This window comes from Caloenas nicobarica, chromosome 13, assembly GCF_036013445.1.
Source record: "Caloenas nicobarica isolate bCalNic1 chromosome 13, bCalNic1.hap1, whole genome shotgun sequence".
Lineage (NCBI taxonomy): Eukaryota > Metazoa > Chordata > Aves > Columbiformes > Columbidae > Caloenas > Caloenas nicobarica.
In genome coordinates, this window is record NC_088257.1 from 17,951,524 (window position 1) to 17,974,620 (window position 23,097).

A 23,097-nucleotide genomic window follows, 5' to 3' on the forward strand; every position below is an offset into this window, starting at 1 on the left:
ACTTCGACATCCACTCTATTTAAAATAAACCTAGTGCCTTTCAGTTCCTCGTGCCTGGTGGCCATGGTTTGGTTCAACCCCTGCAGGATGTGGGGGACAGGGTGGCCCTCGGGAGCATTGTGACTTGCTGGTGCTGGGGGGAGCTGCGGTTTTCCCAGCGCCCCAGTGGCAGGGGACACCCTGGGGCTGTGGGGAGGGCTGGCCCTGGGCAGAGCAGGGGGTGTCACCAGGTCCATGGTGGCTGGTGGCCCGGGGGGGGGCTACGGGGGCTGGGGCAGGAGATCGGCACCACCTTCCCTGCGGACTGGGTGACATCTGCACCCATGGGGTGGCCCTGGCCAGACACGCTCTCCCCACAGCCACCCCCACACACCACCGTTGATTTCCCCCTGGAAATGTTCAAAAGGCACAGCGATGTCACTTGGGTGCTGCCAAAGGGAGATGGATGGTCCAGATGTGCATCAGAAGATCCTGGTAGAGCTCTGGGAAGCAGAGAAAGGTGCATGGGACCACCTGAGCTGCACCAAAGGGCCTTGGAACCCCACGGGCCACATCCTAATGCTCTGGGAAGTCCCTGGGGCACTTCAAAAGCACTGGGTGACTGGTGGCAAGTACAGCATGGCCCTTGGAAGACACGTGAAAGCACTTCAGAGTCCTCTCATGCTGCACCGCAAAGGCACCTGGGCAGCACAGAAAGACACATGGAGTCCCCTTAGGTGCACCAAAATGCACTGAGAACCCTGGTGAGCACAGCAAGGCCCTTGGAGGTCACTGGGGACTAACAGCAAGGCACATGGGGCCTCCACACAGGAGAAGGGACTAGCAGAGCTCTGGACTCGTAGGGACGCAAGCGCTCCCCAAAGTGCACCTGGAAGCCCACGGTGCTCATCAGAAACCACTCGTAGACCACTGGGCATGCTGAAGGGCACTCGGAGGCCCCAGAGAAGAGCAGAAAGGTACTACGATGTCCCAAAGATACCCCCAAAGGCACTTCTACAGGCAGCTCATCAAGAGGTGCCTGCAGAAGCCTGGGGCACACCAAAAGGCACTGGGAAAGATCCCAGTGGGAAGCTGGGACACAAAGGGCCGGGTGCCGGGGGCTGCTGCGCTCTGGCTGTGGCTCCAGAGCCTGGAGGCTGCAGGATGGGTCGATGTCCCACTCCACCATCTCTTCTCCTGCCACTGGAGAAGACACTAGTGCGGGGGGAGAGCGCCGAGACAGTGCTGAGCATGCAGGGAGCTGAGGATGCGGCAGCAAAAGATGCTTTTCAGGCTCCTTTAATACAAAGCAAACAGCAGGCGGCCGGACCTCCCTGTCCCGAGGGATCATTCACGGGCAGCCGATAACCCGCGGCTGCTGCCCCGCGCCGCAGGCAGCCCTGCACCCCAGCCCAGGCTCTCCTCTCACTAAAGCAGCAGCTGCACCAGCCCGTGGGACGTGCCGCCTCCACCAAGACGGTCCCTTGCACAGCCCCGTCCTCCCCGGAGGCCATTCCTCGGGAACCCGGCACACCAACCAAGGCCACGCACGGTCCCCCGGTGAGCTCAGGCCAGTCCCCAAGGTCCCCTCCGCGTCCCCAGCCGACACGGGCAGTCTCTCCAAGCAGCTGCTGCTTCTCCCAAGACCTGCACTAGGCTCCTCCACCACAGCAGAGCAACACAAAACAACAAAAAAGAAGCCAGACTTGGGCAGGTAAACCTATGTCCCCCAAAACCAGAACTGTGCCCAAAGGCCAGCTGGGGACAGGGCAGCTGTCACAGGCCAGCAGCCCCATCTTCCCAAGCCAGCTCTCAAAACAAACCCCAACAAACTCAAACGGCAGCTGGAACAGGACCAGGTCCCCAGGGAGGCTCGCACGCTGCTCCTGCGGCCGCGGCACCGAGGCTGGTGTCTCAGGGTCAGCTGGTGGCTCGGGCAGAACCGCCTACGTCAGCTGGCCGGCTGCTGCGGAGGGAACGCAACAGGCTGAGTGGTGCTGCGAGGAGCAGCACCCCAAAACCCCTTCCCCTTGCTCCTCTGCTTCCAGCCAGGAATCCCACCTGGAGCTCCGAGCCCCTGGGGTCACCAGGCAGGGGGTGACCAGGCTGGGTCCCCCCACACGCTGGAAGCACCAGAGCTCTGCGCTCCCTGGTGCTCCAGCACTTGGGAAGGGCAGGGGCTTGGCACCGACACCATGCGAGGACTCACCCAGAGCCCGGAGAACCTGCAGTGCCACCGCGACCTTCGCCTCCTCGTGCCCGCTCCTGCCTGGCCCGTCCTGCCGCACCCACGTGAAGCCGCTGAAGGGCACGGGGCACGCCGGGATCACCACCCGGCACCAGAACTGCTGCCACCCGTTGGGGTTGGCCTGGACGAACTTGGTGAGGAACAGGGGGGTGCCCAGGTGCTGCCTCCGGCACACAGCGTGCAGGCGCTCCACCGCGTTGCACAGCACGGGGGACAGATGCACCGGCTTGGGGACCTCCAGGCACTTGCCCCCTGGAACCAAGCTGGACGGTGGCTTCTCCTTGCAGGACTGCAGCTTCTGCTTCAGGTCGGGGTTCAGCCAGTTCACGTTCAGCTGCACACCCCTGAGCCTTACGTTCCCTAGGAGAGACCAGCAGCAGCTGGCAGGAGATGCTCGTGCACCCCCCGCCAGTATCACTCCATCCCACCCCCCAGCATCTGGCAGCGACCCCCACGGATGGTTTGGCCCTGAGCCACAGTGTACGAACAGCACAAGAGCTTTTCTCCTGCCTTCACAACCCCTCATGCAGCCACGGAGCAGCTGCTTCTCCAGCTTTTGCACCAAGGTGGACTCTGGGCTGCAAAGCTCAGGGGGTTTCAGGGGCAGCCTGCCCTTGGGGACAGGTGCAAAGATGTCAAAGCCAAATGCTTCTCAGCTGGGGCAAACCCGGGTACAAATCAAGACTTCGGAGGTTCTGGTTAGATGTCTGGGCAGTGCAGTCATGGGATGGGGCACTGAGAGGTAGGACATCTCCATTAGGAGGGTTTAATATCGTGGTCAAAGCTCTGGATGCCCCACACTGGTACTGGTGACACTCCTGCTCGGAGCAACTGCCTGACCCCTCCAGCAGCGCCTTCACCCCACGAGGTCTGCAGGACTGCTGGGGATCGGCCCCACGCAGGACAGCTGCCCTCCCACGGGACACAGGGAGGGAACAAGGGACATCTCGAGACTGAAGTCACCTCGCAGCTGAGTCTGGAGGTGGGATCAGTCCTTAAAGACGCCATGAAAAGCAACCTAAGCAGCATCCCACTGCACCCCGGCCTCCCGGTTACCTTCCATGAGCATTTTCTTGGCCATGGCAGCAGCCTGGTGCGAGCTGTATTTCAGCACGGCGAGCTGGGCCTGTTTCTGGCAGGGGCTGACGTGCAGGGTGACGCTGAGGACGCCCTCGGTGGCCGGCCGCAGCACGGCCTCCAGCTCCTGCCGGCTCACCGAGGCGGCCAGGCCGTCCACGCTCAGCTCGCACTTCTCCGTGCTCCTGCACACCACGATGGCGCAGCCCTCCCGCACCTCGAAGTTGTGGAAGGCCGTGATGGCCTCCCTGGCGTCACGCTGGTTGCCGTACTTGGCGTAGGCGAAGCCGCGGTTGAGCCCGCTGAAGGTCATCATGAGGCGGAACTCGTAGAGCTTCCCCACGCTCTGGAACAGCGGGATCAGCGCGTCCTCGTACACGTCCTGCGGCAGCTTCCCGATGAAGACCTCGGTGCCGGCCGGCGGGGGGCCGCCCGCCCAGCCTGGGGGTGCACAGCGACACGGAGACCATGGTGAGACCCACCTCGCCTCTGTGCCTGCTGGACACCCTACGTGCCGAGCTCCCAGGGCACCACCGCACCGAGATGCCCTTGTCACATACCTGGTGGGGGGCCACCGTATCGCCTCTGCCCGTTGACCTGCACCAGCTTGATGCCGGTTTCTTTTGCCCAGGCACGCAGGGCCATCTTGTTGGCCTGGTTGATACCGTTGGTCCACATCTGAGAAGGGAGATGACGCTGTCGCTCGTCTGGGCAAAACATTTCCAACCTCCCAACTGGCGGCATCCCCACCTCATGAAGCAACTACAAGGCCCAGCACCAGCCAGCACGTGGAGGAGCAAACGCTGAACCCCTGCGCCCTAAGGAAACCCGAGGAAGCTCTCAACATCGTACAGAGCACCCTGCCCAAGCCTGCTCCACCTGACCAAGCCCATCACCTTGGTAGAGCACCCAGACACCAGCAGTTCCCTGTGGATGCCGGCAAGGGCTCTGAAAGTTGACACGGGCAGCAGCTGGTTGGCACTGCAGGAGGCAGCTGGCGCACGGAGCCAAGGTGACCCATCACACCAGGGGATCCCAGGCACGCTGGGACCTCAAGCCAGCCAACTCTCTTCCACCAGCATGTCCTCAGGCTTCTGAGGACATCAAGGAGGGTCTGGAGACACCATCCATGTGGCAACACCATCAGGGTTTAGTTCATTAAGTACTGCGAGGTCTCATTATAGCTCCTGAAACTGAGTGGGGTTAAGCCTCACTCAAGCTACAGCCGGGCTGCACCTTCACCTGGTGCATCTGCAGGTACATCACCAGATGGTGGCACCTTTCTCTCTCCCCAAGGGGTTTCATCTTTCTTGAAGACCAGAAAACGCCTTTGGATGAAGGTGGGAACCCATACAGAAGGAATCTCTGCTGCGAGGGTGCGGGAAGCCGCACACACCGGAGCCTCCTGCCCCGGCCCTGCAGCCCCCGGGCTGGGCCCAGCACCGGCACCTCCTCATCCCCGGAGCCCCCGGCCCGTGGGGTGCCACGGCCCCCGGGACACGCAGGACCCGGCCCTGCCCAGCGCAGCCCCCGCCGATCGGGTGTAAGGGGGCTCATCGCCACCCCGCTCCCCACGGGGCAGCGCGGCCGCCGGTCCCAGCCCGGCGCGGGGGGACGAGACCGGGACCGCGCTCGGCACCGGCGCCGCTGCGACGGGTCAACGCGCCCGGACGTGTCTGGGGGCCCCGCTCCTCGCCCGACGGCCCCAGGAGCTCCCCCAGAGACCCCCACGCGTGCTCCCCAACAGACCCCCGGGTCCCCCCATCCCGGGAAGGGCCGCCCGGAGATGAGCCGTGTCCCGAACCGGAGCTCCCCCCCCGCCCCCGGCAGCACCGTGGCCGCCGGGCCGCCCCTCGACGGCGCCCACCTCCGCCTCCATCGCGGCTGCCGCTCCTGCTGCTCCTCGCCGCCCGGGCCGCGCTCTGGAAGGTTCCAGCGCCGCCGCTCCGCCCATCGCGCCGCGGCCGCTCCGCCCCGGGCGGGGCAGAAGGACCCGGCAGCGCCCGCCCATCCCGCGTTCGTTCCACGCGGGGCAGCGGCGAGACGCGTGGGGCGGCAGCGCGGGGAGCTGGGGCCCACAGGCACCCGCAGGAGGCCGGGGGAACCTGGTTCAGCCCTGGCTGGGGCTGCTCGGGGGCTCCGGCCCGGCTGGTGAGGGCTGCACTCTGCACGGGGGTGGCAGCGGGGGGAGCCGGAGGGAGCGTCCACGACCCCCGTGACATTTACAAACCAGCTCTCGCTCAGCGAGGCAGGAAAGCAAATCCCTTCCCCCCAGCAGAAAACAGGGACAAGAGTCGCAGAGTGGGAGAGACACATTTATTATGTTTCTGGGAGCAGCGCCTTTACATTTTGCTGGGGATAAGGTCACCTCCCTGCAGCCAGAGCAGAGACGGGGTGGGAGGTTTATTCAAAGCGACGGGAACAAGAAGCTGCAGCCAACACCCCGGGGTCTGCTGACAGCTCAGGGCTCCACGTGTCACCGCAGTGACAGCAGACTGGCGTTTGCCAGAACCACTTGCAAAACATCTTCCCAGCCGCACACTCGAGGGCTGGGGCCCGGTCCAGGAGTCAGTGCAGCTTCTGCGCTCCTGCCGGGAAAGGGAGGAGACGAGACAAGAATAAATACAGCTTTTGAAGGTCCCCCTCAACCCCACTGCCACCTGGACTGGCAAAGGCATTTACAGGAGGAAATCTGTCAGCCAGAATCCAACAACCGAGGAGATGTGGCCGGGAGGGGTCAAGGCCGGTTCGTTCGCGTCCTGATCTCCTCAACCAGGCTCTCCCTGGGAACGTTGACCTACACAGAAGGAGCACAAGTTGCTTCAATACAACCCAAGCAGCTTGACATACCTGGTCCCTCTGGTCCCAGAGGGATGGCCCGCACTGCATTTGTGGGCCTGTGTCCCGGCAGATCACACCATGGTGCTGTCACCGGTCCCTCTGCAAGGATCAAACAGGCTGCAGCACACACAGAGCTGAACCTGAGAGCGCCAGCACCAGCCTGCAGCCCTGCGGGGCCCCCTCCTGCTCAACGATCCGGAGAGCGATGCTCTTCCCACTCTTTCCTACTGGTTCCACAGCCAAGGCCAGTGCACAGATCAGCACTGGTCCCACTTGTGCCACCTCCAGGACCTTGAGCAATGGTCCCATGCCCTGGAAAGCGTGAGCAGCCCTACAGCCCAGTGAATCGCCCCTCTGCATTCCAGGCTCCTGAACTGAGGAACAGCTGGGAGTTCAAGGAGGCCACATGATGGGAAACTGTCCAGAGCCAGAGACAACAGTGCTCCATGGCTCTAGGAAACTGCATGAGGCGAGGAACTGGAGCGTGAGGTGTTGCAGAAGCCCCTGGGGAGATCACTGCTTGAGAAGATCTAATGAGGAAGCCAATGGATAAAATCCTGAGAACTTGTTAGAGTGGGGTCGGTAGCAAAGTGACACCAGGGCACGTGCTCCACAGCAAGTCAGGAGGGGCTGAGGAAACCTCATCCAGTCTCCAAAAGTGCACCCACGAGCCACCATCAGTCCCCAGGCCTCACCTCCAGCCTGCCAGCCCTGGCTCCTGCATGGCAAGAGCCTTCCCCCACCACACCTGCATCAGCAGCTTTGGTAGGCCATGGAGACACTTTGCTTTTCAGCCTCTGATCTCTCCTTTGGGCACTACACTCCAAGTATGGGCTGGCAAGGCCACCTTGCTGTGCACAGCCCAAGGGCACTGCGGCAGAGTGGGTACGGGTGGGTCTGGAGGGAGGAAGGGTCAAGCAGCCACCACCCCCTCACACCAAACCACCGCGGGCCTCACCTCCTCCCTGGTTGCCACGACCCGCAGCTTCACAACTCCATCCTTGAGCTCCTGTTCACCCACAATGGCAACGAGAGGGATGCCTGTGTCCTCGCAGTACTGCAGCTGATTCAGCAGCTTCGGGTTCTTCTTGTACAGCACTTCCGCCTGGAAGAGAACCAGAGTATTTTATAAAAGCACTGGCCTGGTTCTCTGCACTCCCTCAAACAGGCACTCCTGGGCTAATTGCTGCTAATTGCTGTCTGGTGAGCATGGCGGTGTGTGAGCTAATGGAGAACCTTTGGCATTACAGCTAACGAGTAATGCAACACAGCTGAAAGGTACTCACAAGACACTGCTTGTCCTGGGAAAGCAGGAGGTCATTACAGAATCTCAGACTGCTTGGGGTTGAAGTGGCCTCTGGAGATCACCCAGTCCCACCCCTGCTAATGCAGGGTCACCAGAGCAGATCACACAGGGTCACGTCCAGGCGGGTTTGAATGTCTCCAGAGCAGGAAGACTCCATACCTGCTCTGGGCTGCCTGGTCCAGGCTCTGGCACCTCACAGCAAAGAAGTTTCTCCTCATATTCAGATGGAACCTTCTGTGTTTCACTCTGTGCCCGTTGCCCCTCACCCTGGCGTTGGGCACCACTGAACGGAGTCTGGTCCATCCTCTTACACCCGCCCTTGAGATATTTATCACATTGATAAGATCCCTCTCAGCTTCTCTTCTCCACCTGAACAGCCCCAGCTCTCTCAGTCTCTCCTCATAAGAAAGGCTCTCTAGGCTCCTTAGCATCTTTGTGTCCCCCCGCTGGACTCTCTCCAGTAATTCCTTGTCCTTCTTAAACTGGGGAGCCCAGAACTGGACACAGAACTGCAGATGAGGCCTCACCAGGGCAGAGCAGAGTGGGAGGATTCACCTCCCTTGACCTGCTGTTCACACTCTTCCTCATTCAACCCAGGTACCACTGGCCTCCTGGCCACAAGGGCACATTGCTGGCTCACGGTCAACCTGTTGTCAACCAGAACTCCCAAGTTCTTCTCCACAGTGCTGCTTTCCAGCAGGTCATTAGCTCTAGTCCATGTCAGAGCAGGGCTGACACCTGCGCTGTCCCCACAGGGTGAGGAGCCCGGCCCAGCGCTCGGGCATTCTCCTCCACTCAGCCACCGAGGGAGTTTGCCCAGTGCAGGGCCCTGCCGCACAGCCAGCCTTCGGCCTCGGAACACAGCCCAGCTCCTCCCTGGCCCCGCTCTCCCCTCCTTGCAGGGCTCTGCATTTTTTTGCATTTTGTTGGAAGCAGCACAGCATCCCAGCTGCCACACAGACAGGCTGGAGCATTGGCTGCTTTGGGAATCTGTCCTGAGAAAACAGAGCAGCCCCTGTAGCACTACAGGGCTGGCCAAGTCATGCTGGACAGGGCTCTGAGCAACCTGAGCTGAGTGAAGATGTCCCTGCTCATGGCAGCGGTGGGACTGGATGAGCTTTTAAGGTCCCTTCCAAACAAAACTATTCTATGATTCTACGCTGCCCAACCCTTCCTGGAGAAGCCCTGATTTGGGACACGGAGGAGGTTCTGCTCAGGAAGGCAGCCTGCTGCCCAGCTTCTCCCTGTGACTTCTTCCTCCCAAAGCAAAGCCAGATCTGCTCATTCCTGGCACAGAGGGTTGACCAGGCAGCTCCTGACTTTGCCATCAGCTGGTCATACCTTGATTCCAGCATCCCACAACTCGGAGATGAGCTTCAGCCGCTCTTCAAGGAGCTTCTTTTGGGCAGAGGCCACCAGCACCTGTGTCTCCGTTGTCCTGATCTTTTCCTCAGATGCCTAGAGAGGGGACAAGACTCAAAAGATGCCATGGACATACAGAGAAACCTGAGACCCTACGAGCAGGACAGGTCACCAGCATCAGTTTAGTGGTGAAGAGGATCAGGCTCAGTGGGATGAACAGCATCAACTCAGGAGAGTCAGGGAGGCCCCACTGACCCCATCCTGGAGCAGAATCTCACCTTCTGCAGCTGTCCCACGACAGGGGGTTAATGCAGCCTCCCTCCTGCTTTGCAGCTGCGCACAGACTGGAAGATGAGCTGAAAATGAACAACTTCCCTGCCAGCTTCTGCCTAGAGACTGTTCCTCCACACCCAAGGGCGTCCCACAGATCTGCTCCGAGCAGCTCAGGAGCAGCAGCCCCAGGAGAAGCAGGGCTCAACAGCCGAGCTGGTAACTGTGGGTTGGATTTAGAGCAGCAAGCTGAGATGCTCCAGTGCTGTCAGGAGCCACCTGCTCCCATGGCAGATGCTGGATACTCAAAGCAGCATTTTCCTGCCACCGCATCACTGGAGAGAGAAGCCTTTAAAAGGTCACCCGCAGAGGAACAACCCTGGCCAGGACTGGAGGTGGTGGGGGAAGAATTCGCTTTCCACTTAGAAATCCAGTTGTGTCTGGCTGCCAAGAAAGAACTCCCCACAACAGGCCTGTGCAGGAGGGAAATGTGCAGCAGTGTTTTGGGAGCCTACAGAGACCTATTCAACACCCACAACTGGGACAGAGGACAATCTATTGGTACAGCAGCTCTGAGGAGGGGGGAATAGGAAAAAAGTATCTGAGGAACCCCCAGAGGCATTGCGGTCTCTGCCCTGGGACATCCGACCATGTCTAGTCTCCACAGTGCGTCTGGCAGGACAGGACACGTGCGGGGCGGCTGTCCCCTGCCAGCCCTCCCAAAGAGGACGTGGGGTCACAGGGATACCTAACGCAGCGGGCGACACTGAGGCACCTGACCTGGGTTCCTGGTGCTGCTGAGGATTGAAGTGGCCCCTCCAGCTACAGCTCAACAAGCCACATCTGAGGGCTGCTGGCAGAGGGGTCTTGTCTCCAGTGGGAGCCCCAGAGATTCTCTCCCAAGCCAGAGAAAAGTGAGGATTATGTCCAGGTTCTGACTCCTGCTGCAGGGCACAGCAGAGGCCTGGCTGGCTTCTCCAAAGACTCAGTTCAGCATCTGCTGACCTGAGGTGCATTGGGAAGATGTAAATTCTCACTCGTTCTCCATGCTTAGTTAAGCACCAAAGGCACTTACCTCCACCCTCTGCTCCAGGATGGAGAAGATCCGCTCGATCCCAATGCTGACCCCCACGCAGGGCACCTTCCGTCCCTTGGGATCAAACATCCCCACCAGCCCATCGTAGCGGCCGCCTCCAGCCACGCTCCCAACACTGACGGGCTCCTCCACGTGGTCGTTCTCCTGCTGCAGCAGCACGGCCTCATAGATCACCCCCGTGTAATAGTCCAGCCCCCGCGCCAGGCTCAGGTCGAAGGAGATCTGCAGGACACAGGGAAGCCCCATCACCGGGCGCACTCGGGGGCCACGAGGGCAGCTCCCTCCTGCCCCCACAATCCTCACCTTCCCCGCAATGCCAAACAGGGTCAGGTACTCAAACAGCAGCTTCACGTCCCCCAGCCCCTCCTTGGCCAGCTTGTTCTGGGACAACTTTGGGTCCTGGAGGAGCTGCTCGATCAGGTCCAGCCCACCTGTGGGAAGGAGCTGTGTTGGTGCCTCACATCCCTCTGGCGCTGATCCTGCCCGGGCCGGGGGAACAAGGCCAAGGGCTGGACCCCACCGTGCTCACCGTGCAGCTGGACGTACTCCCCGATGCGATCCGCAGCCTCGGGAGAGAGCCCCTTCTCGCCCACCATCTCGCTCCTCACTTCTTCCCACGGCATCTGTGAGGGGAGAAAAGAACATCAGCCACTGCTGCAGGGCTGGGGTCTCTCCTGGGGAAGGTCTCTGGGGTCCTGCCCACACAGATGAACAGACAGATCTGCCCTCAGCAGATCTTCACATGGCAAAACCCCATGGGTATCAGCGTGCATAAGAGGTGGATGAGAGAAGCCGCAGATGAAATGCTCTCAGAGCACAGTCACACGGTCACAGCTCCACTCCTCGTACCTCTGCACAGCCTGTGTCCCAACCCTGCAGTCTGCAAAGCTGCCCAAAAACTCAAAGCCCCAGAACAAATACTTTGGCTTTGATTTGTGGCCAGAATCCAACACCAGTACTGTAACAACACCAAGCTTGAGAGGTGTCTTGCTGCTGTGGTTTCCCTGGTTCGGTACTTAGCCATAAACTCCAGTAAAGAAAGCGTTGCTGGTCATGGAGGTGGCCGGGTGATGCAAAACCCCAGTGAAAGCAGAATATGCTGCAGTTTTCCCACTGACTGAGGGCTCAAAGACAACCAGAGTCCTGATCACATCTAGCTGCACTGAGATAAGTCACAGCATTTCAGTAGGAAAACAAGGAAGTTATCCCATTCTCAAAAAAGCTCAATCCTCCCTATAGCTTTTCCATGCATACAGAGCCCCAAATGCTACAGTTTGGTCAGGCCTTTGCAACAGATCTCACTGCTAACAGGATTTTAGGTGAGCCTTCGTCTAGTTGACTTAATTCAACCATCAGGCAAGGCCTCCAAAGGAAAACACAGTTCATCCTTCAACAAAGCAACATGAACACAACAGACGAGATACAGGGGCACCTTGTTTAATGGGGTTTCACAAGAAGGTTAGGGGCAGTCAGCCCACAGTGTCCCCTACATGACTCTGAACACACACAGAATTCACCTCCAAATTCCACTTCAGATCTCGAGCCAAGAAAACTGACTTTTAAAATTGCATTAAATTTTAGCATTCCTCTTCCTTAGCTATTAGTGGAGGGCTGTATTCACATTTACACAGTGACCTCCAGCATCTTTATATCTGACTAAGGCCTACAGTCAAGACCATCAGCTGCAAATAAATAGTTCATAGAATCATCGAATGTCCTGAGCTGGAAGGGACCCACAAGGATCATCGAGTCCAACTCCTGTCCCTGCACAGGACAACCCCACAGTTCACACCGTGTGTCTGAGGACATTGTCCAGTCTCTTTTTTAACACTGTCAGGCTTGGGGCCGTGACACCTCCCTGGGGAGCCTGTTCCAGCGTCCAGCACCTCTGGGTGAAGAACCTTTTCCTCATGTCCAACTGACCCTCCCCTGGCACATGTTCCTGCCATTCCCTGGGGTTCTGTCGATGATCACAGAGAGAAGAGCTCAGCCCTGCCCCTCCTGCTCCCCTGCTGATGCTGCAGCCCCATGAGCTCTGCCCTCAGTCTCCTCTGCTCCAGGCTGAACAAACCCAGAGACTTCAGCCGCTCCTCATACGGCTTCCCCTTCAAACCCTTCACCAACTTCATGGCCCCCTCTGGGCACTCTCCAATAGCTTTGTATCCTTGTTATCCTGTGTCCCCAGCCCTGCACACAGTGAATGCTCCAGGTGAGGCCGCTCCAGCGCAGAGCAGAGCGGGACAATCCCCTCCCTCTTCCTGAATCCCTCAGAGACCTCCCGACCAGCTCGCCAAGCACAAACCTGCGGGTACCTCCTGCCTGGTGTCACACAGGAGCGGCTGCACAGAAGGGGCTGGTTTGTATCACACCAAACCTGAGCAAGCCACAGAAACAGCGACATCCACACACAGCGTGTTTTATAAAAGCATCTGTGCTACATGCCCGAAATGGCAGAGGTGTAAATAAAGCGATCAGGAGACAGGATGAGCTACCACCATCTCACAGCACTGGGAGATGACGGCACTGAGCAGCACGTTGTCCCCGTGACCGTGTCCGTCCTGCTAGAATGCTGCACAGTGCCGGGCTATTCCTGGCAAAATGTCTTTGCACTGACAGCAGCCACAGCTGAGTGTGACGACACACAGTGAGGACACCCAGTGCAGGACAACACCAAACAGACCAGCCTTTCCCTGCCCAGGAGGCAGCAATGTGCTGCTGGGGTTACTTTTCAGCTCTGTGTTTCTGATCTCTTACTCCTTCTCGCTCCAAATCCTTTACTTCCAGGTAAAATACAGAAACCCCACCCATACACGTCCACCTCACTTCTCTCTGCTGTCTCCTTGCTGCTCCTCGCCACCTCCTGAGTGTCCCACAAACAGGCTGGTGTCCCCTGCTCCTGCTGAAACAGCCCGGCCAGCACCACACACGTGCTGCCGACTCTGTGTCCTCAACAGGGACGTCAGATGTCACGTCACCAACCAAGGACAGCACCAGCCTGCAGGACAGGGTTTATGAAGGTCTGGGACAACACAACTCAACTGTGGGTTCCATTTGGCTCTGCCCTGGCACCTGCGCACTGACTGCCTCACAAACACGGTTACAGCCTGTCACTTATGATGGCACTTCTCTACTCCTGCATTACCACAGAGATTTACTGTTTATGTCACACTCGCCTTGCAACCGAGGGCTGAAATTTTAATTAAGTTTGGACTGGATGATCTTTTGAGATCCTTTCCAATCTGGGCCGTTCTATGATTGCAGGACACAACTGTGCTTTCTCACGCAACCCGACAGAACCTGATGCATTTGAAAAGGATTTTCAATGCCCTGGCCCAGTCTGGGGGCAGGTTTTCATGATCCTGGTTCGTAAGCAGCAGCACCTTAAGAAGGCCAAGGTTTGGGATGTTGAACCTCCCATGTGAAGAGGATTTTTCCCTCCCTCCTTTCCATTTGTCAGGACCTTGGGGGATACTGGAGAAGAATGCATAGAATTCAGTTTTCACATGTGACGGCTGTGCCCTGCGTGCCTTCCCTCCAGAGAAAGCGGGAAACAAGAACAACTCGATGGTTATCAGCATTTTCCAGGCAGTTCTCACGGACCATGGAAAGAGCAGCCCCGAGGGACAGAGACTCACTGAAAGCCCAGCAGCGGCAGTTGCAGCCCAGGGCTCCAGCTCGTACCTTGTCCAGTTTGTCAACGCTGGAGCAGATCGTTCGGAATTTGCTGTCTGGGACACCGCAAACTGCAAACATCCCATCAAGGATGCGCCGATCGTTGACCTGAGGGAGAAGGAGCAAGTCATTAACTATGAACTCAGATGCCTCAGCTGTGTCCAGTTTCTCTCCTCTCTAGTTTCAAGCATGGAAGAGAAACTTGCAGATGTCTGAGAAGAGGCCGCTCTGCCCACAGCGGCCCAGGTGGCACAACTGACTCCCGTCACACAGGGTAGAGCTACCGCAGTCTCCTTCTAGAGCCCCAGACACCAAGAACGAAAAACAACGGGGCCTGTGAGTCCTCTCAAGTGAACATGTAAAAACAGCTCAGGAACAGACCATGGCCTAAGGAAGTTAGTTCAGTGCATTACCCTGCTCTCCCAGTGTAAGAACAAAGGCACATCTAATTACATTAAAACCTTGCTAAGGATTTTTTAATAATATAGTGAATTTCATAGTTTAATTATGCTCTGTAATAATGGGTGCTTGAGGCCAAAGGCTTGGCTGGATGCAACATTTCCATGGGTAGTGAAAATATCTACAATTAAATCAGACAGAAACAAAAGCTGCTCGGGGGTTTGCAATCCTGCAGCATCAACATGGACCAGTCAGTGGCTCATGGAAACAATAACCACCCAGGGGTGCCACACCAACAAAATGAAGGTGTTTCGAGGCAAGTAGCAAGCTTAGCCTGCAGCAGCGCACGACTCTTCTTCTGGAAGAGGCCTCAGCCCCAGAAAGGACTTGGGGGAGGGCAGGAGGCTGCAGACAACACGGCGCACAGTGAGCAGATGTCCCTGCTGAGCTGGGACAGGGATGCTGGCCCAGAGCCTGTGCTCTACTGCAGGCAAGAATGTGACAGTCACCTGGGTAGGTGGCTGCCAGACACTCTGCAGGGGACTGAGGTTGGTGCTAGAGAGAACTCTGCTCCCTGCAGCCTCAGGAAACCTCTCACGCCTCAAGGTAAAGGCGAGTCTGAGCTGAGGTCCAGCCCGCTCACATACACACCATGCGGAGGCAGAGAGGTGGGATGAGTTTCTGGATCAGACCTCAGCAGGTGCTAGAGGAGGAACGGGGGCTGCTGTGTAAAACAGGAATGACGACCGCTGCTTCCCACCGTGAAAGCCACCCCATCTCACCTTAATGAGAAAGTCCCCGAGCTGCAAGTCACTCAGGATCTCGTGCACGATCTTCAGGCACTCGGCATCAGGAATCATCGGGTCGAACTGGCCAGCGATGTCAAAGTCCTGAAGCACAGGAGAAGGGCTGTAAGCAATTCTGCATCGCTGGTGTGGCTGCAGCAATACAGCCTCAACTCTCCTGTTCACAGCAGTTTGTTTACAAAAAGCAACAGAAATGGGGTGTAAGGGAGCACCAGCCCTCAACAACAGGACCCAGAAGGGACAAGATGACCCTCTGTCTATGGGGCCAGATGGGATCCACTCAAACGTGCTGAGGGAGCTGGCGGAGGTGATCACAAAGCCACTTTCAATTGTTTATCAGCAATCCTGTCTCACCACGGAGGTCCCAGCTCACTGGAAGCTGGCGAATATGACGCCCATCTACAAGGGCCAGAAGGAGGATACAGGTAATTCCAGGCCTGTCAGTCTGACCTCAGTGCCAGGGAAGGTCATGGAACAGATCATCCTGAGTGCCATCACGTGGCACACACAGGACAACCAGGCAATCAGACCCAGTCAGCATGGGTTCATGAAAGGCAGGTCCTGCCTGACCAATGTGATCTCCTTCTACAAGGTGACCTGCTTAGTGGACGAAGGAAAGGCTGTGGATGTTGTGTTCTTAGACTTCAGTAAAGCCTTTGACACCGTATCCCACAGGATTCTCCTGGAGAAGCTGCAGCTCACGGCCTGGATGGCCATACTCTTTGCTGGGTAAAGAACTGGCTGGAGGGCTGGGCCCAAAGAGTCGTGGTGAATGGAACCAAATCCAGTTGGCGGCCAGTCATGAGCGGTGTTCCCCAGGGCTCTGTACTGGGGCCAGCTCTGCTTAATATCTTTATCAATGATCTGAACGAGTGGATCGAATGTACCCTCAGTAAGTTTGCAAATGACACCAAGTTAGGTGGGAGTGTTGATCTGCTGGAGGTGGGAAGGTGCTACAGAGAGAACTGGACCAGCTGGATCATTGGGCTGAGGCCAATTGTCTGAGGTTCAACAAGGCCAAGTGCCGGGTCCTGCACTTGGGTCACAACAACCCCATGAACACTACAGGATCGGAGAAGAGAGGCTGGAAAAGGACCTGGGGGTGTTGATCAACAGTAGCTGAACATGAGCCAGTGTGTGCCCAGGTGGCCAAAAAGGCCACCAGCATCCTGGCGTGCATCAAGAATAGTGTGGCCAGCAGGACTAGAGAAGTGATTGTTCCACTGTACTTGACACTGGTGAGGCCCCACCTTCAATATTGTGTTCAGTTTTGTGGCCCTCACAACAGGAAAGCCCTTGAGGTGCTGGAGAGAGCTCAGAGGGAGGGGACAAGGCTGGTGAGCGTTCTGGAGCACAAGTGTGATGGGAGCAGCTGAGGGACCTGGGGGTTCAGCTGGAGAACAGGAGCTGAGGGGAGACCTTCTCATCTCTGAACTGCCTGAAAGGAGCTTGGAGCCGGGGGGGGTCGGGCTCTGCTCCCCAGGAACAAGCGCCAGGACGAGTGCAAACAGCCTCAAGTTGCGCCAGGGAAGGTTGAGGTTGGATCTGGGGAACAATTTCTTCCCCAAAGGGCTGTGGGGCATTGGAACAGGCTGCCCAGGGCAGTGCTGGAGTCACCATCCCTGGAGGGGTTGGACAGACGGAGATGAGGTTCTCAGGGACATGGGTTAGATGTGGCCTCGGCAGTGTGAGGTTAATGGTTGGACTCAATGATCTTAAAGGTCTTTTCCAAACAAGATGATTCTGTGACTCATGGAAGGCAGCAGTGCTCTCATGTCCACTGCATTGTAAAGAGTGTGAACGCCGTGCCGTGGACGGTGCAGACAGTTTGTGAGAAGCCATCCTGCTGTTCGTTACTTTCTGCTTCTGGAGGTTTGTGACCTGGTCCCTGCCTGCAACACAGCAGTTCACTGTGTGATACACTTTGAAACAGAAATCTTTGAAAAACAACAAAAAGGAGACAGCAGAGCCATCATCAGCAGTAAATAAATAGAACAAAGCAACCAGGAAGGGGAGGAGAAAACTACTCATTATTTGGTATGACCTAAATGCCAAATGTTTTGCCTTCATTCTTAGGATGTTCTTTTTTTTAATACACATGCCAGTCAAATTAATGATCAGGGAAGAAGACAAGAGAAGTGATCTCAACTGAGGCAAACCCAAAGTTTCAACTGCCAAGCCAGAAAAAGAAACCAGAAAGGCTGAGTGGTCTCCACCAGAGATTACCAGACGAACCAGCACATAGAACTAAAGTCCAACAGCAAGATGGTTTAACAGGCTGGTACCCCGTGACTGGAAAATAGCAAAGACAACATCAACGTTCAGAGAGAAATAAAAGACAGAAGCAACAAGAGACCTCTTATTTGACTCCCATTTATGAATCCCTCAAATGCAAACTCTTCAGTGAGATTTTGAGTACAAGACTAATTTTGATTAAGTGGGTAAATTTCAACACCGCTCCATCAAGCTTCCAAAATAAATTGAGGCAATGAGGAGGAAAGAGATGAGATCACGTCAGTTAATCCTGATCAGCTGAGTGCAAGGGAGGCTGATGCAATCCCCATGGAGGTTGGGCAAGGGCTGGTACCATCAGGAAAGTGCTGCTACCACTGTACGCGGCACAGGTGAAATCTCACTGAAAACACCCCACTGGGGCTGCTGAATTATATTTAAAGATGCAGAAAAAGCTACTAGGCTGAGCAAAGCAGCAAAGCGTCTTCAGGTGGAGAAGGTAACAGAGCTTGATTTACGTGGCCTAAGCAGGGGAAGATTTCTCCAAACATTTCCCAAATGTTTATCTGGGAAAGGGGAAGAATCCATATCCTGGGATGACATTACCCTTCAAAGAGCTGCACTGGCACAGGGAGACGGAAACTATCAAACACAAGTTTAGCCTAGATATTGGAAGACTATTTCTAGCTCTCCTAGGAGAGAGATCTGGGAACAGTCTTTCACATGAGACAGCGAAGACCTCAAGTTGTCTGGAAACGGGAATTTACCAAGCCGAAGCTGGAAAGTATCCATGTGGGTTCTGTAATGAAACAGGAATATTCTCAAACAGGAATTTGTTTGTGCTATGAGGCCCAGGGGACTCTGTCAGTGCAGTGCTACAAAGCTGTTCCTCAGGGCTCCCACACTCTTCTGACAAAGCCACAAAGGAAATTGCTTTCTTACCTGCTCTATAATATGGCCTCTGGGTTTTTCCCTTCCTTGGAAATAAAGATTGACTCAGCACAGGACAGAAGCAGCATATGCTGAGTCCTTCGCCTGGCTCATGTGTCCTGCCAACACAGGCAGGAGTCCAACTGTTCCCAGATTTAGGATCAGAAGGAAATTCTTCCCCTCCACCAGGCTGGCGAGCACCCTGGGATGGAGCAAGGGGCTGCCCTCCTGCACAGCGCGAAGCAGGGGAGATACCTGGGGCACCTGGAGCTGCATCACAAAAGGTCCCCAACACACCAGCACCCTGTGTCCCAGCCATCGTCCTCACTCTCCCACCCTCCCGCTGTTTTTCACACCCATATGGGCACACTAAGGACTAGTGGATCCTCCCGAGTTTTCCACAGCCACAGGGAAGGACACTGCAGGCTAACGCAGCCTTTGGTCCTATGTTTTTATACTGTTACATCCCCACGGGTGCTGCCAAGCCCACAGCCCCACACAGCAGCCCCTGCCCACGGCCGGACTCACACACTGGTAGAACTCTCTGTAGCGGCCCCTGGTCATGGCCGGGTTGTCCCGCCTGTAGACCTTGGCAATGTGGTAGCGCTTGATGTTGGTGATCTTGTTCATGGCCAAATAGCGAGCAAAGGGCACCTGAGAGGGTGGGGTTAAGGAGAGGAGCAGGGAGGGGTCACCCACCCCATTATCAGTCACGGGCAGCACCAGGTCCTCACTATCTCCCCAGCTCCCAGCACAGTGTGGCACACACCCAGGGGGGAAAGCAACTGCGTCCAGTTCTGGGCTCCCCAGTTCAAGGACAAGGAATTACTGGAGGGAGTCCAGCGGATGCAGAGGGGTCTGGAGCATCTTTCTGATGAGGAGAGACTGAGAGATCTAGGGCTGTTCAGCCTGGAAAAGACAAGTTGAGAGGGATCTTAGCAATGTTTATAAATATCTCCAGGGTGGGTGTCAAGAGGATGGACCAGACTCTGTTCGGTGGTGCCCAACGACAGGGTGAGGGGTAATGGGCACAGACTGAAACACAGGAGGTTCTATGTAAACATGAGGAGAAAATTCTTTCCTTTGGGGTACCAGAACCCTGGAACAGGCTGCCCAGAGCAGGTGTCAAGTCTCCTTCTCTAGAGACATTCAAACCCATCTGGACACATTCCTGTGCGATGTGCTCTGGTGGGTTGGACTGGGTGATCTCCAGAGGTCTCTGCCAGGCCCAACCAGCCTGGGATTCTGTGCTCAGAGATGGCTGGACTTGTCCAAGACATGGCCTACACACGCTGCCATTAAGTGTCCTTACAGGCACCTTCCAGCAGCACCTTAGGCTGGATCTCAGCCTCATGTGGATTGTGCCCCACAGCAGCCTGGTCTGGAGAATCCCCCCCAACCTCCGCAGCCAAGCGGTACTTCAACAACCAGAAGTAATATACAGTAAATGACTGAGCAAGGGATCTGCACCCACTGAAGCCCACTGCCGGCTCACACTCTCCCTGTCGGTAAGGGGCCAGAGCCAGGGGACTGTCCCCCCCAGCTCCTCCTCCCGCTGCCCCAAAATGAGGATAGCAAAGGTGACACGGCCCTTCGGCACTGGTTACAGCAGGATACTGTTAGGTCATAGCGCAGGGACAGCAGCTCTCCTCCTTGATCTTTCAGATCGTAGATGAGCTTCGAGTCCTCACCGTATTTCCCTGTCAGCGTCTCCTACAACAAAAAGACACAGGAACAAACAGCCTCTTCAGTGATGGGATCAGCCCCAGAGCACACAGAAAACACGGAGAGAGAGGGAGGACACCTGGGAGATGGAAGAAGGAAACTCAGCCCTCAACACGTCACAAGCTTTCAACTGCAGGATCCTCATCAGCTGCTCTTCACTCACCTTCAGCTCAAACACCGGTGTATCAATGACTTCTGCTCCGTGGCGTTTGAAGCAGGCGATGATCGCGTTGAAGACTCGCTCACGAATGGCCATTTGCTTGGGGCTGTAGTCCCGTGTGCCCTGGGGGAGATAAAGAAGAGCAAAGGACATGTTGGGTCAGAGGCACGCAGGGAAGACAGATATGAGAGGCGAGGTGATGAAGTGATCATACTGCTAACAAAACCAGAGGGATCTGGTCCAGATAGCAGATATCAGGAGAGATGGTAAAAAACAGCACCCAAAACCACTGGAAAACATCAGAACACAGCTCAGACATGATCTGCCATGGTCAGCAGAGCTAAATCTCAGCGAGGAGTTTCACGATGCAGCAAACAAAGGCGCCAACTCAGATCCGGCAGTCAGAGAGCTCAGTTGAGGATCTGTCCACAGCTCTGGCTCAGACTTCTCAGCCAGAGCCCTGCACAACAAACCACCTGAGAGGCAGAACCCGAGGACACAGCTCTGGAGCTGCGGAACAACCAGCACCTCTGCAACATCCAACACACAGAGAGAAACCATCTTTCCAAAGCACGATACCTGTGAAGTGTCCACCTGGGATGTGATCCCCTTTAATTCCTTCACTGTTAATAGTCACCGAATTATTTCGATGACCATCTTTAGGCTCTCATCAACACATGAATCACTGTTAATTAACTGCACCTGCCACTTTCATTTTCCAGGGACTGGCAGTTCAGCAGGAGGACGCGGAGAGCAGGCGGTTCCTAACAGGTCGCACAGCAGCTCTCAGCTGTACACAGACACGGCTGACACAGGCTGGAAACCCACGCTGTGTTTCCCTGGCACTCACAAAGCTGCAAGATCTTCTGTCCACATCTTTAAACAGTGAAATACCCTTCCACTTTCCAGTCTCGCACCACAATTACATTCACCAAAACACACAATAAAGCAAATAGACAAGGGAGACAGTTTTGAGGCACTTCCTAATCAGTGGTATTAACACAAGCTGTTTTATTTGTGAGCAACATTTGTAATTTTTTCCACGCCACAGCCGGCAAATGCAGCTGGTCTCTGGTCAGCTGCTAGTGCCGAAACATTCAGATTATTAAAAAATTTAGCATAAATTGTATTGTGGACACTATTCTCAGGGGTCTGGAGGCTGAAAAGCTCCCCCTGAAGGAAAGGTCCTTCTGCAAGAGGACACAAATGTCAGCAGCTGGCCAGAGCCACTCAGTATAACAGGATCGCTCACCTTCATGGACTAAGGCGAGATCAAAAACCAGAAGACCTTTCTTGCTCCCCACATTTCAACATGTGCTGAACACTCCTGGCAAACAGTGCTGGGCACCTGTGTTTCTTTGGCTTGCTTCTGCTTTGCAGCTCCCCGCCGATAAGCCTCACACCAGCAGAGCTGCACTTTGCAGCACTCTGTGCTCACCAGCAGCTTCACCCGCTCGGTCCAGGGAACGGGAGCAGCCTGAGGATCCCTGATCCATGAGGCCCATATCTGCAGGAACTAGTGGGGTCAGTGCTACACAAGCTGAAGAGCCTCAGCCATAAACTCATCAGGGTAATGCAAGTCATGACCCTACTTCAAACAGCGCAAACCGAGCAGATATGAGACCTCTCACACTGGGGAGTTACAATAAACCTTAACCAAAACGGGATTTAATTTCCTCACCACGCCAGCTGGTGGTTGGCTTGTCACAGAAGCACCAGAAAGTCTTTGAGTTAGCAGAAGATCTGGATCAGATACTGCCAGGGATATTTTCACCCCTCTCTCCCCTACTGCTAAAAGCAAAAAGGGAAACAGAAATGAGAACAACAACAGGCAGGTCTGCGCAGAGGTTTTGCACACACAGGTGCGGGAGGGTGCTGGGTCTGTGCATGGGAGCAGGTCATGCACACAGAGCAGCATGTGAGCGCATGTGCTGGGGAAATTACCTTCGGGGTCTTGAGCACAAACTTGTGTTTCCCCTCATCTCCCCCCAGCTGCGCTTTCATCTCCAGCAGTTTTGCTACTTCCTTGGCAATCTGGGGAGGGAACAAGGAGGGAGCTGGGGGTCAGCCCACCTGCCAGCCTCAGCATTCCCAGTACACCCAGCCTCAACACATCCACTGCTCCCAGTCTCCCACAGCAACCAGAGGGGCACTCCCTGCTCCTCTCCAGTACTCCCCAATTCTACTACAAACACTCCAATCTTGGCACCCCCAAGGCCTCCACCACCCTCACCACCTGCCTCCCAGTCCCCAGCTCTCGTCCCACCAGCCTCCACACCACCCCAGGCCCAGCACCCCCAGCTCCTGCTACATGCACCCCAGCACCGGCCGCCCCTGCAGCCTCGAGCACCCTCCTCCAGCACCGACCTCTCCAACCTAATACCGGTATCACCAGTCTCCCCAGCCCCTCCGCTCTCCAGCCCAGCCCTCCCACCCCCCCAACACTCTTCTTCCCAGTGCCACCACCCAGCCCAGTGACATCCACACCAGTGCTCCCAGCTCCCTCCCACTAAGCCCAGCAACCCCGGCCACACCCCAGTCACCTCAGCAGCCCCCTCTCCAGCCCAGCACCAGTGCCCCCGGTTCCCCCAGCCCCTCTTCTCCAGCCCAGCACCCCCAGCGCCCCAGTCCCCTCTCCCTGGGCCAGCACTCCCCCCAGTCACACCAGTCTCGCAGCACCCCCTCCCAGTCATACCAGTCCTCCCCCAGCACCCCATTCCCAGCAACCCCCGAGCCCCCCAGCCCCGCACCCCGAGCCCGGGCGGGCTCTAGGACCCGCCGCACCTCGTCGGGATCGGCCTTGTCCTGCTTGAGCCGCCGCACGGCCTCGGCCTGGGCCCGCACCGCCGCCTCCTCCGCCATGCCGGCCCGCGCCTGCGCACTGCGCCTGCGCGCTCCGGCCCGACCCGCCGCGCCTGCGCACCGCGGCGCCCGCCCGTTGCCACAGCAACCACCTCACCTCAGCGCCCGCGGGGAGAACCGCCGGCGTCACGA

General features: G+C 56.8%; 2 protein-coding genes across 3 annotated transcripts; both read right to left on the reverse strand.

Moving 5' to 3' along the window:
* Positions 1-1,899: 1,899 nt before the first annotated feature.
* Positions 1,900-5,315, reverse strand: DND1 (DND microRNA-mediated repression inhibitor 1). The gene is made up of 5 exons (XM_065643805.1): positions 5,172-5,315; positions 3,865-3,982; positions 3,284-3,745; positions 2,041-2,587; positions 1,900-1,945 (listed from the first exon to the last, which is right to left on the reverse strand). Exons 1-5 carry the CDS (start codon positions 5,313-5,315, stop codon positions 1,900-1,902), a joined length of 1,317 nt encoding a protein of 438 aa, XP_065499877.1.
* Positions 5,316-5,606: 291 nt separating this feature from the next.
* On the reverse strand, positions 5,607-22,982 carry HARS1 (histidyl-tRNA synthetase 1). Of its 2 annotated transcripts, XR_010606918.1 has the most exons (14): positions 22,888-22,982; positions 22,048-22,137; positions 20,107-20,226; positions 19,836-19,931; positions 18,747-18,872; positions 15,033-15,140; positions 13,861-13,959; positions 10,709-10,802; positions 10,483-10,610; positions 10,159-10,401; positions 8,793-8,909; positions 7,104-7,250; positions 5,987-6,101; positions 5,607-5,892 (listed from the first exon to the last, which is right to left on the reverse strand). XR_010606918.1 is itself a non-coding variant. In XM_065643883.1 (13 exons), exons 1-13 carry the CDS (start codon positions 22,963-22,965, stop codon positions 6,042-6,044), a joined length of 1,506 nt encoding a protein of 501 aa, XP_065499955.1. In that variant the 5' UTR covers positions 22,966-22,982; the 3' UTR covers positions 5,607-6,041. The 2 variants fall into 2 exon arrangements, 1 of the variants encoding a protein (XP_065499955.1); XM_065643883.1 differs by having other exon boundaries at positions 5,607-6,101.
* Between the last annotated feature and the right edge of the window lie 115 nt (positions 22,983-23,097).